General features: G+C 39.1%; 1 protein-coding gene across 1 annotated transcript; it reads right to left on the reverse strand.

Annotated features, from left to right (window-relative positions):
• Positions 1-3841: 3841 nt before the first annotated feature.
• Positions 3842-8002, reverse strand: LOC144077855 (keratin, type I cytoskeletal 20-like). Its single transcript, XM_077605919.1, has 9 exons — positions 7591-8002; positions 6875-7000; positions 5495-5577; positions 5254-5410; positions 4989-5150; positions 4784-4909; positions 4481-4710; positions 4369-4400; positions 3842-4284 (listed from the first exon to the last, which is right to left on the reverse strand). Exons 1-9 carry the CDS (start codon positions 7885-7887, stop codon positions 4181-4183), a joined length of 1317 nt encoding a protein of 438 aa, XP_077462045.1. The 5' UTR covers positions 7888-8002; the 3' UTR covers positions 3842-4180.
• Positions 8003-13428: the final 5426 nt, after the last annotated feature.

The following is a 13428-nucleotide window of genomic DNA, read 5'->3' on the forward strand; positions in this document are numbered from 1 at the left end:
AATTTTTTTCTTTGGCAATTTGCAATACAACTCAGAGAGTGGCAGCCTGTCACTGAAGAACGACAACAAATGGAAATTACAAATAAAATTATGAATAACATTGCGTCTAGCCAATGATATTATGCGGTTCACGTGACGTGTATTTACTTCCGCGGCAGGAGTAAACGTTAACGACATTGATTGGCTGCGTTAGTTACGTGTTTAACGTAGGTGCATGTGTTTTGCAAATTAGCATATAGCAAATGGTTCGTTGGAGCTCCTACCAAGCTTTTATTATGGCGAAACGACTGGGCTGTGGCAGAGCCACTCAACAAGTCAAAGTAAAAAAGAAATTAAGATGGAATAGCTCTCGGAGTATGTACAAAGAGAAGAACAAGCGGTGAAATTGGGCGAGAAAGGTCTGCTCTGCAAAACATGCAGCGAAGCTAAAGTTGTAAGCGAGTTTTCCGATGGAAAAATATTGCATATAAATGGAAGCTTCACTATCTCAAGTGACACATTCAGCAGAAAAGTCACTTGAATGAGAATGAGAAGTGAGTAGGACAGACATGAAATATATGGTAAAATTGTCAGATTTGTGCATGTTCTAGTGCTATTTATTAAGACGTTTTATTCATAGATATAAATCATTACATTTTATTATGACTAGATCATTTATGGGTAGTATAAATGCACCTGCTTATGGCAGGTGTGATACTGGTGTGTCCCAATTGTGAGCACTTATGCTGTTGCTCACACTGGTCCTCTGTATGCTCAGGGAGGTTGTCTGTATGCCCAGACATGTGAAAAATTAGAGGGAACATTGCCCAGGACAACACCCTTACTTACTAATTCCAAAATTGTTTTACAGTTGATGGTGATCTATTGGTAATGGCCTTAATAATAAAACAAGGTTTTTCCACCTGAATGTCGAATTATAAATGAAAAATTCAAAGTCCTATATTGCTGAGAAGTTTAATGGTAGTGTTTAATTGTGTACAAGTCGTCCAAAAGAGGGCGAGTAGTTAGCGTCTCAGTCTCACAGCTCTGGGGTCCTGGGTTCAAGTACAAGTCGGTCCACCTGTGTGGAGTTTGCATGTTCTCCCTGGGCTTGCGTGGGTTTCCTCTGGGTAATTCTAAAAGCATGAATGTAGGCTGATTGGACACTCTAAAATGCCACTATGTGTGGGTGTGTCTAGTATGGGAGTGAGTGTGCATGGTTGTCCGTCTCCTTATGCCATGTGATTGGCTGGCCACCAATTCGGGGTGTCCCCCGCCTCTGGCCCGGGGATAGCTGGGATTGGCTCGAGCACCCCCCATGACCCTAATGAGGATAAAGCGGTTCAGAAAATGAGATGAGAGATGAGATGAGTCGTCCAAAAGTGACAGTAGAAGGAGGGTGGGGGTACTTAATTCTTTAACAATGAGGACATGATGGATGATGGTTATCATATATAATTGTGAATGTGTTGATTGCAGTGGCGGGCCGTCTGGGCCTTCAAGGCCTTCTCTGCTGGCCTAAGAAATATCTGAATCATATATTATATTTTCTCCATGAATACTTATTAATAATTCCAAAGTGTCTGTTAGCGTCCTTTCATTGCTTTCCCCCCTTGTTGCACTGCTTCCAGATGTGTGTTTTCATATTGAAGCATTTAACCAATCACATTTCAGCCATTATTTGTTGCCAGGGTCAAAAATCTGCCTCAAGGCCTTCACAATCAGTTCTGCAGGCTCTGCTGCATTAAACAAGCGTCGATAAGACTGTTGCTTTAACCAAGATTTCGAGTTGGGAACACCACAATGCATTGTCGCAGGCGTAGGGATACGTCATTGCTTTCACTAACTATGATTGGCTAGTGATTAGCCAGAGCTACCAAACTGTGTCTACAGCGAGCTGCACAAGCAAATATATTGTTGTGTTGATTTAAAGCCATTTTCAAGACGGACTATGCCAGAAATACAACAGGACAGGCTCGACTTTCAGCATTAGCTTCGATGGCGATAGAAAAGAAGGAAGAAAGAAAGGAGGATGGATATTGTGTACAGTTAAAAATGATTTTTGGTGAGTAAAATATGGCTATATTCCTAAATAATATTTCAATTGTGGGCCCGGTTCTGATATCTGAAAAGCTCCAGTGATTGTATTTAAGCTCCAGTATTTGCTGCTAGGAAGTGGATTTTACCCCATTTTAGTGCAATTTTTGCCATTTTGCCATTGACGTCCATCGCTGTCTTTTCCCGGGGAAATCACCCCCCTGGCCCGGTTATAATGTATGAAAAGCTCCAGTATTTGTATTTAATCAATAAATGCTGCTAGGAAGTGGATTTTACCCCATTTTAGCGTATGGACGTATATGGACGTATCGACGTTCATCGCTGTCTTTTTCCCGGGGAAATGATACTCCGGGCCCGGTTCTAATGTCTAAAAAGCTCCAGTATTTGTATTTAATCAATAAATGCTGTTTTTGGCTGGATTTTACCCCATTTTTGGCAATGTTTGCCGGTACGCCATTGACGTTCATCGTTGTCTTTTCCCGGAAAAATCACCCCCCCTCCCTTTGGCCCGGTTGTAATGTCTGAAAAGCTCCAGTATTTGTATTTAATCATGAAATGCTGCTAGGAAGTGGATTTTACCCTATTTTTGTGCATTGATTTATTGATTATTTTTATGTGTTGCAGCTGTAGCTGCAGTAGAGGTTTTATAGCCATAAAATAGTTTTTGAGGGTTGGATTGATTCGTTGAAGGCGCTACGAGAAAATGCAAGGACCGCCACTGGTTGATTGTACTCTACTTTGACCAAAACTTTGGTTGTATGCTAAAGTATAGAAAACTTTTCACAACATACAAAAATATATGCATATATGGAACTTTAATTTTTTACCTGTTTGCTTGGTAGTGTCTCTTTTCTTTGTAGAATTCATAATATTACTTGGAAAATGTGTCAAAAAACACTATAGACTTTGCATTTCAATTTCTGTAATTTAAAATAACATTTTGAAAAACTTAGTTGAAAGGATATTGTGCATTATCTTTTCAATGTGAACAATAAAAATGAAAACATGAACTGGGTGTGGCTGAAAATATTAGTCTTGGAAAGACAGACACAGACCCCATCTAGTGTCTAAGAAGGAAATTGAATAGAGAGTAGTAAATTCCCTATAGCAGTTACCAGACTGTACCATCAACTGACTGGTCAAAATGGACTGGACGTGTATTGTCGTTAATGACAACTCAGAGCTCCAAGGTCCTGGGTTCAAGTCCAGGTCAGTACCCCTGTGTGGAGTTTGAATGTTCTCCCCGGGCCTGCGTTAGTTACGTCCGCGTACTCCGCTTTACTCCCACATTCCAGGAGAAAAAAAAACATGCAAGGTCGGCTGATTGGACACTCTAAATTGCCCCTAAGTATGGGTGTGAGTGTGCACTGTTGTCCGTCTCCTTGTGCCCTGCCATCGGCTAGCCATCGTTTCGGGGTGTCCCCCGTCTCTGGGCCGGAGACAGCACCCCCCGCGACCCTAATGAGGATAAAGCGGTTCAGAAAATGAGGAGACAACCAGAGCTTGCTGCCTACATGCTATAATGTCAATGTTTCCCGTGGCGCAATAGGAGTATCTGTTTGTAGTACTGGTCATAGTATTAGTAGTAATAATGTGTTCTTGTTGTTTGCACCAGTATGAGTTACAATTTTGTTGTTTGCACCAGTATGAGTTACAATTTTGTTGTTTGCACCAATATGAGTTACAATTAAAATGTTACGTGCAAAGAAACATACACAAACATTATGGAAGGAAATTTTCTTGTGATTTCTATAGAAATGAAGGAAGCAATTCAGAATCAAATAAAATGCATACACATCAGAGCTTGCGGGAAGACCATTTTTATTTTTTATCGCCATAATTTTCATGTCAGGAATTCAAATTTTCCATCCCAAAAATTGAAGACAGCCATTTGTGTGTGTCATATTCAAAAGAATAACCAAAAGACAATGGATTATTGGCACTCCCTATGTCATATTCGTACTGATTTTGTCATAATTTTTCTCCTGGTATTGAGTTAAGATCTTTTTTTTCTCCATAATTGTATTTGTGGAAAATAGGAGCGCCTACGAGATTAAAACAGTTTTTTTTTCATTGCCTTTTAACCGGGAAAGGATGGATGAAAGGTGATTACAATGGTTCATCTGAGGAATATTTCAACCATTTATAAATCTTGTCTCTGGGTATCCACGCTGGTGGACACCACCTTCCCATCGACGATATTTTCCACAATGGTCCTCACTCTCCTCTCTATTTGGGGCTTGTGTTCTGCACAAGTGGAAAGGGGAAGGAAAAGGGTTAGGACAACATTCACATGGTCATTTCACGAATAGAAGACTGCTCGTGGCTTACCTTCCACCACCACTTTGCTAATGACCAATGGCCTTTAAGGAGAGACAACGGTGTAACATGAGTAAGGTCAAACATGTCATGTCATGATTGGACTCAACGGATGATATCTCACTTTTTCTGTTCGTAAGACTCTCCATCCAGCAGACGGCGGTACTCTGCGATCTCCCTCTCCAGTCTCATTTTGATGTCAAGGAGTATTTTGTACTCCGTCTGCTGTTGCTCGATGGAAACTTTCAGTTGCTGCAGCTCCACCTCCAAACTGTTGATGGTCATCTGCACTTGACTGAGCTGGTTACTGTATCGCATCTTGGTTTCGGACAGGTTCTGACGGAGGCATTCGATCTGCGCGCCAGAGGACGGAAATATTAATTAGTGGAAAGGCCATGGGTAAAAACTTGATGGGGAAATGGCTCACCTCTGCGAGGATACCCTGGTACATGATCTCCAAACTCTGGTACGTCCGCTTCAGCTCCGAAAGTTGGGAAGAAAAGGTCTTTACCTCTGTGCTGAAACCTTTGATTTCTAACTGGAGGGACTCCATCTAGAACAAAAAAACACCATATTGAGTTCCTCAACGGGGTACTTTGCATCCAAGGTCATGTTGTTGTCTCCCATCTCACCTTAGCTTGATACCAGCGTTCCAATTCCTGCTTGTTCTTCAACGCCATAGATTCATACTGCTCCCTAACGTCTTGAAGGATTTTGGTAAGATCCACAGGTGCCGGGGCGTCCACTTCAACGTTCACGTTGCCATTGTATTGTAGCCTTCCTGCGTTCATTTCCTGTTTGACATCCCAGATAATAGTCTCAAGCAAACTTTCTAATCCTGTGAAGAATTAAAATAATCAACAGATAAGGTGTTTCATTGCAAACACATGAGCCGACCTCTTCATGGATCCTCCTGAGTTGTGCCAGTTCGTCCTTGAGATTCTCTAACTGCATTTTCAGGTCGCTGATGGTAACGACCATGTTGTCCCGGACCCCTCGAAGACGGATCAAATCAGATTCCACCATGGCACGAGTGTTCATTTCCAACTCATACCTTGCACAACACATACGTTGCATTTTAAGGCTCGGAAATCTAGAAAAACCAAAAGCACTTTTGCTCCATTTTCTTGGAACTCACTTCATTTTGAAGTCATCCGCCGCCAGTTGAGCGTTGTCAATCTGCAGAATGATGCTCTGATTCTCGGCATACCTTCTTGCGATCTAAAGCGGAACATTCACATGCAACATTGGGTTCACTGTGCGCTTTGTCCAGTAGGTAGCAGTATAGTCTACATGTTCATTTATTGGGCCAAGCAGTTTCTCTCAAATCCAATTGATAGCAACATTTTCGTTCAAAAAATACAGTGTCCCTGGATGTTAGTTAATTCACCTACTGTATTTCTGTTGATTATTTTGGACAACCGCACCAGCACGCCCACAAAATATTAACAGATAGCCTGACTGTCGCACTTGTCTGTAAGGCAGAAAGTTGCAGTGGCAGGGTTGTTTGTCCCCGGCTAAATAGATACTGCATTCTTACTCTTTTGAATTATCTTGGAAAGTCATCATATTTTTTTCCAATTTTGATGAATTGGGTACCATTATTTCTAAAAATATATATATATTTTTTACAATCAAATCAACCGGTTGGTTCCTATGACCAAGGCGATGTTGCAATTATCTGGGCCTGATTTTGTTGATATTTTCATCTATGCCCAAGATGCTCCCTCCCACTTAGCGTCCAATTCGTAGTCTTCAAATGGTTAAGAAAGACAGGCAAATTCCCTTGAATTATAGTATGATGCTAGTCTCTGGTATCAACAACAACAAAACCCCAGCGTCGGCCTCACAGCTCTGGGGTCCTGGGGTCAAATCCAGGTCGGTCCACCTGTGTGGAGTTTGCATGTTCTTCCAGGGCCTGCGTGGGTTTTCTCCGGGTACTCCGGTTTCCTTCGACATTCCAAAGACATGCATGGTAGGCTGATTGGACACTCTAAATTGCCCCTATGTACGAGTGTGAGCGTGAATGGTTTTCCGTCTTCTTTTGCGCTGCGATTGGCTGGCAACCAATTCAGAATTTACCCCGCCTACTGCCCAAATTTGGCCGGGATAGGGTCCAGCACCCCTCGTGATCCTAATGAGGATAAAGCGGTTCAGAAAATGAGATGAGGCTCCAGCACCCCCGAAAACCTTCTGAGTACAAGTTGAACAGAAAATTAATGCATGAAGGTGATAGACTCCAAAGCAGATGATCGCTTTCAACCCTCCCAGTAAAAATGCATTGGACGTCTATTGCCATAAATGGCACTGAAAGGTGATCATTCACTGCGAGCACTCCCAGTTTTCTTAAGTACACAATACGAACAGAAGAAGTTAGGGTGTTTAAATATGCATAAGAAAAACAGGTGGCTGAGAAACGTGTTCCGCCCTCAACCGGTTCCTCGAGAGGTACAATGGCTGTTAATGAGTCTAGACTTCAGTCTTTGATCCTTGTCTAATGCACAGCAGGTATAGTCACCTGAACTCGCAGTTCATTGATGGTAACGAAGTAGGCGGTGAAGTCCCTGGAAATGGGAGACCTCTTCTCATAGAACTCTCTGATCTGGATCTCCAACTTTCTGTTGGCAGCCTCCAAAGAGCGTACCTGAACACAAACAATTACAATTACAGACAATCATCATGTTCTCCACAAGAAAGATCATATTGACGTGAAGCCTCGCATTCTAAAATGCAGTTTTACGGCTATTAAAAAAATAGTAATTTAAATAACAATTAACACTAATGGAGATTTTCATCAAGAACCTCACACTACCATAACTCTTAAAGGTTGTCATCAAAAAGGATAGTTTTGAGATATTACCCATATATTTCATCCAATTACAAAAAAAATGTAATTAAAATTTTGCATGATAATTCACATTTTGAATGAAATCATGTGAATATTGCTTTAATTGCCACTATTATGTTTTTCACAAAGAATATGGTTAGTGTAATAATACATGTGAGAAAATAGCATGATGAAAATGTATATTTATGTACAATAATATATCATGTGGTCGGTGTAATCTGGAGGAGACGATCAACTGCAAAGTAGAGGAAAATCAGAATATAACCAGACATTATATGATTGTAGCAAATGTATTTTTGTTGCTTGAATTTTCTATTCCGAGATTCAAAATGAATGGGCCCTATAATGTGGGGGAAAAGAAGACGTCCCCCAAACTGATTTCTTACCTTGTCCAGGTAGGTTGCCAGGCGGTCATTGAGGTTCTGCATGGTGCCCTTCTCGTTGGACCCCACTGCGTCGAAGCCGTATGAGTTGAGGCCGCCATAGGACAGGTTGACGCTGGCCTGGGAGATGCGGGTGCCTACGCCCCCTGCGCCCGCGTAGACGCTGGGTGTGCGGCCCTGGTAGACGCTGGAGATGCGCTGGCTGCTTCCGAACATCTGCGCGCCCCCAATGCTCATGTTGCTGGCGGAGGAAATGCTGCGAGAGCTTGCGACGCCTGAGCGGCTCATGATGAGAGACATGGTGAAGAGGTACAGGCAAAGGCAGATGCTGCAGTTGACGAGGAGTGACTGCTACTGGCTCCGGTGGACATTTTATAGACTGTCCTTGCAGACGCTACAACTATGTTGGGTATGCAGATAATATTTTTTTTTTTGTGCTTTAGAGGTGTGACAAAAGTTGATGACAGGTTGATAATCAAGTTGAGCAGCTTAATGGTTGCATCTGATAACCTCAGCCAAACACATTTAAATATCGAGTTTCTTTTGCCTAAATAAAGTATTTTTTTTTTAAATTCAGTCAGACTGGTTGGTTAAGACAATTTAAAATATCTATATATATATATAAACTGAAATAATATAACACTGAGTTATCACTTCAATGTATTAATGACTCCAAATATTCCTTTTCAGCTGTGCGACCGCATCATATTTTGGGTTACCACCAAGAAAGACCAAAGTTTTACTACCTCTATTGAACAGATGAACAGGTTTTACATCTCGCAGCAGACCAATAAATGTTTTAGAGCTATATATGGTATTTAAATACATTTTGTTTATCTTTTCTCATTTTTATTCTGTGTATATATATATACATATATACACATATATATACATATATGTATATATACACACAATATATACATATATGTATAAATATACACACAATATATACATAGATGTATATATATATACATACAATATATATATCTATGTATATATACACTAAATATACATATATGTATATATACACTATATATATACACATATACACATATATATATATCTTTATTTTATTTTGTGTGTGTATGGGTGAGTTATGAAAATGTTTATACGACAACGGTAAAGTATTGGCGACACTCAACCTTATTCATTCAATGTATTCTTCTACCAGAAGAAGAAAATATACACTTTTATTTTTTGTCTTCTTTTGATCATTTAAAAGACCTAAATCCAATTTAAAAAATGTCATAAAATGGCATGTTAACTTCAGATCTTTTAGGTCAGGGGTGACCAAGTCCGGTCCTCGAGAGTCTGTTTTCCATATCTCCTTCCTCTACCACACCTGAATCAAATCATTAACTCATCAACAAGCTGTCCATAAGCTTCATAACGATCCCGATTATTTGACTCAGGTGTGTTGGTGGAGGGAGACATGGAAAACAGACTGTATAGGGGCTCTCGAAAACCGGACTTGGCCACCCCTGTTTGAGGTTTTCTTCCAGAGAATTTCTTAATTTTTCCAAACAGTTTTTCCCTGTTTTATTGGAATATATTGAAATTGGCATTCGCAATGCCATTTTAAATCCTTTTCAATATAAATTCAGAAAATGAATGAAATTTCCACATCTATTTTTTCTTAATAATTTTCATTAGAATAATGCAAAAAAACAATCTAATATAAGAGCACCATCCAAATGTATTGCAGCACAGTGGTTTGGAATCACTGAAATAGAGAGTATTGTTGGGTTCTCTGTGAGACAAGTGGATTCAATCATGCTAATTATAAATCTGTATTGATTGGATGATGCTTAATGCAAATATAAAGCCCATGTGATTAATATTTTTTTTTACTAAAGATGGCTTTTTTTAATTGCCCTTTTTTGATGAGTCAGAAGGCAGTTGATGTTACCGATTGTGTTTTGAATACAAGCGTACACCTGTCAAACTACACTGGAAACACAACTAATTTTTAACATTTTAAAGTTGCATTAAGCGAAACAAGAATGTGAGAAGTATGTCTGCGGTGTGGCACACCCGATTGGAGAAAGTAGAGCTTGTCAAAATGGGCTTATTTGCATTCTAATTCTGCAGAACCATTTTGGAAAATTTGTGGAAAAACATGCAGAAAAGCTGATGACGGTTGATAATCAAGTTGAGCAGCTTAATGGTTGCATCTGATAACCTCAGCCAAATACATTTAAATATCGAGTTTATTTTGCCTAAATAGAGTATTTTTTTTAAATACAGTCAGACTGGTTGGTTAAGACAATTTAAAAAAAAATATATATATATATATAAACTGAAATAATATAACACTGAGAAATGACTTCAATGTATACATATACATACATACAAACTCCATTCCAATAAAGTTGAGATAAAATGTGTTGAACATTGTTTTGATCTATATTTGACATATTAATCCAGAAATAAGGTATTTAATGTTCATATGACTTTTGAAATCTTATTGTTAGGTCATTTTTGTGATGATTTCAAAACTACATCATATCAGCCGTAATGATTTTTTTTACTAATTAAAATGTGCTATATGCCCATAAAAATGATATTATGTAATGTGTCAAAATTAAAAAAAAACTAATTTCATTATTAAAATCTTGCGCCATATTGATGAAATAAAAAATGGAAAAAAATAAAATGAAATACATTAAATTATTCAAGGAAAAGAAATTGATATAAAATTAAATAAAAAAATTCTATGGGATTTGTTTGTTCTTTGACCTGTTGGAAAGATTTGGTAATGCAACTACGATGGTAGCAAATGAAAATGAGGAATAATTCCTACTACTTTTTCAACATGCGAACGTTTCCCATTGAAATGAACTAAAAACAAATTAATTCGTTCCAACCCTCTGAAAAAACACCATAAACAGGATATTGGATTGGAAATGTTTTTTTATTTCTTCTAACTCGCCATCTATTAACAAAGTAACAAATAAATAGTGGTTTAATATTACTAAAATGTGTTTAATACTAGTACTAAAATTATACAGATTTCGAAGGGGGAGAGAGAAGGAGAGAGACAAAGAGAGGGGGCGGGCGCTTTTTGCACGGCAACACGCTCGTTTCATAACATAAACAAATTTAAATGAACTTGGATTACGATACAGACACTCAAAAATAAGTTTAATCCAACCTTACACTAAACTTAATTCTAAATTTGTATTTAAGTTTGAAACCGGCTGGGTTGGCTGTATTTGCCCCGCCTCCACCCTGACTTTCACTATCGATGGGCTTTTGTATTCCCTTCAAAATATTCCGAAAATGATGCACACAAATGTCCTCACAATAGGATAACGCACGACCACTTGCCAACGAGAAGTACAATATATACTCCGCGTATTAGCGATCACTCCGCCATTCGCGCTGAGTGACGGGAAAAAAAACGCTCCGCCCAGTGCTCGTAAATATCTATTATACATGAAAGAGATGCCGCAAAAAAAGACAGTGCGCTAAAATCATAAACAGCCTCTCATGTCTTGGCCACCTGGCTTTCTCGTATCTCAAAATTTGTCCCGTATCTAGAGATAATTATTTGCTCAAAATTTTACTCGTATCTCGAATTGCTCGTATGTCGGGGTGCTCCTATGTCGAGGTACCACTGTATAGCCTATTACATTTGATGATTGTGCTCTCAAATGATGTTTGTTGCAATTACACGTGCACATTATGTGGAAAAAATTACACCATATTTACCAGCAGTAATGACAATTGCAATGATATCCATGACTCAAGGTGAAGAGACATCTGCCCTTTAAGAGAAGAGTTAATTTTTATTGGACATTAAGCAAAGTTGACATAGCAATGAAAACAGCTGTAGTGCAGGCGGAAATACCTGATAAAATGTGTGCGTGCATTTCTCACTTGGCAACATGTCAGGGGAAAAAAGCTTCTTTTGTTTGTTGACATGGATTAGATTTTATGGATGGGTGTGTAAATGACTTTTGATAAAGATTTTTTTGCAGATTCCAACTTGAATTAGTTCCTAACTTTCATTTATATGTGTGTTTATTTTCCGTAAGGCAGCAAAATGCTTTCCTGTTAACAATAAAGACTTTGGAAGAAGTAAACTCACACACAACTATCATGTTTCCAAAAAGAAACCGAAAATGACATGTCTGAGGCGAAATGAGATGAGTAAAATTGAAGTATTTGCTGTGATTTTGGTAGACAGGTCAAATATGAGGAAGGGCAAAAAAAGGGTTCGTACTTGTCAAGCTTCCAATGCGCGACTGTGAGAATTCTATGCCTCCGTGACAGCCTGTGTTTTGATTCAAAAGCATTAGGAGATTTTTCCACTGGTGTCAAACTTAAGTCCCGGGGGCCAGATCTGGCCCACCAAATCATGTTGTGTGACCCGAGAAAGGAATCATTGGCACTGACTTTAGGTTTCTTGTTAAAATAGCAAAATTTACATTATATTTATTTGTTACAAATATTCTAAGCAACTATACTAAAAGAAGGGGGCAATTTTTTCAGCAGAAATTTCTACTGGGAATATCTGAGCGTTAAACAACAACGTAAATGTAAATGAAGTATGGCCGTCCCAGCTCGCTCTGCAACCTTCTCATTGAGAAGCACAACAGAAGACCACGCAGGCCTTGGATTGGCTAATTCGGAACTTACCGGCAACAATATATCTGCAAATAAGTATGGTAGCATAATTAATCAGCCCCGAGACACAAAAAAAATATCGGGCTCCATTGATCGATACTGATACACACCTGGCATATACCTACTATGTTTCATGCAGATTTTTCTATCAATAAAAATGGAAGAGAAGCAATTTTAGTTAAAGTTTTTAAGACGTCAAGGACCCCTATATAATAGCAATGCTTGCAAACTGTCTTTTTTTTACATACTACGAAGAAAATTGGGCTGCATAATCATATTTTTTAAATTAATTCAAATTTTATTTGTTGTCTTTTTGTTAATATTTCATTAATGTATGTTTTTTTCTATATATTTATTCATAAAAACATTTGTGATAATATGCCAAATATTAGTAGTGAGTGGTTAACACGTCGGCCTCACAGTGAGGCACCTGGATTCAAATCCAGGTCGGTCCACCTGTGTGGAGTTTCCATGTTCTCCCCGGGCCTGCGTGGGTTTTCTCCGGGTACTCCGGTTTCCCTCCACATTTCAAAGACATTCATGGTTGAATACTATAAATTGCCCATAGGTATGAGTGTGGGCGTGAATGGTTGTTTGTCTCCTTGTGCTCTGTGATTGGCTGGCCACCGATTCAGGGCGTCTTCCACGTCTGGCCTGAAGTCAGCTGGGATAGGCTCCAGCACCCCCCACAGCACTAGTGAGGATAAAGCAGTTCAGAAAATAAGATACCAAATATTAGTATTCTTGACACAAGTCGCTTTAGTTATTTTTTTTTAAATTTCTTTTTTTAACACTTACCGAAAATTGTTAGTTGCCCACCGTGACCGGACGTTTGGTCGCCGGACTATTGGTCGCGGTCTTTTGGTCGCCCGGACCCAAACAATGGGCGACCAAAAGACCGGCGACAAAACAAGGTAAAACAACACTGTCTACGGATCAATAAAAGCCAACAATGGCCATGAGCAGTTTCACTGAGCCGACGTGTGAGTGTATAAGAGTTTGTATGTACATGCGTTGTCCCTTTAAGAAGGGACGTCAGTCAGGGTCTTAACAAGTTCTCCAACAAAACACAATAAAAATACGGGAAATTTGGAGCTTTTCTTTAGCCTAATAATTAATAGGGCATTAAGTATGACAAAATAATAATTTGCAGTTTGTAACTAAGGAATTTGAGCAACCATTTTAAATGGTAATTATCAATAATCTTCT

The sequence above is a fragment of the Stigmatopora argus genome, chromosome 7 (genome assembly GCF_051989625.1).
Source record: "Stigmatopora argus isolate UIUO_Sarg chromosome 7, RoL_Sarg_1.0, whole genome shotgun sequence".
NCBI lineage: Eukaryota > Metazoa > Chordata > Actinopteri > Syngnathiformes > Syngnathidae > Stigmatopora > Stigmatopora argus.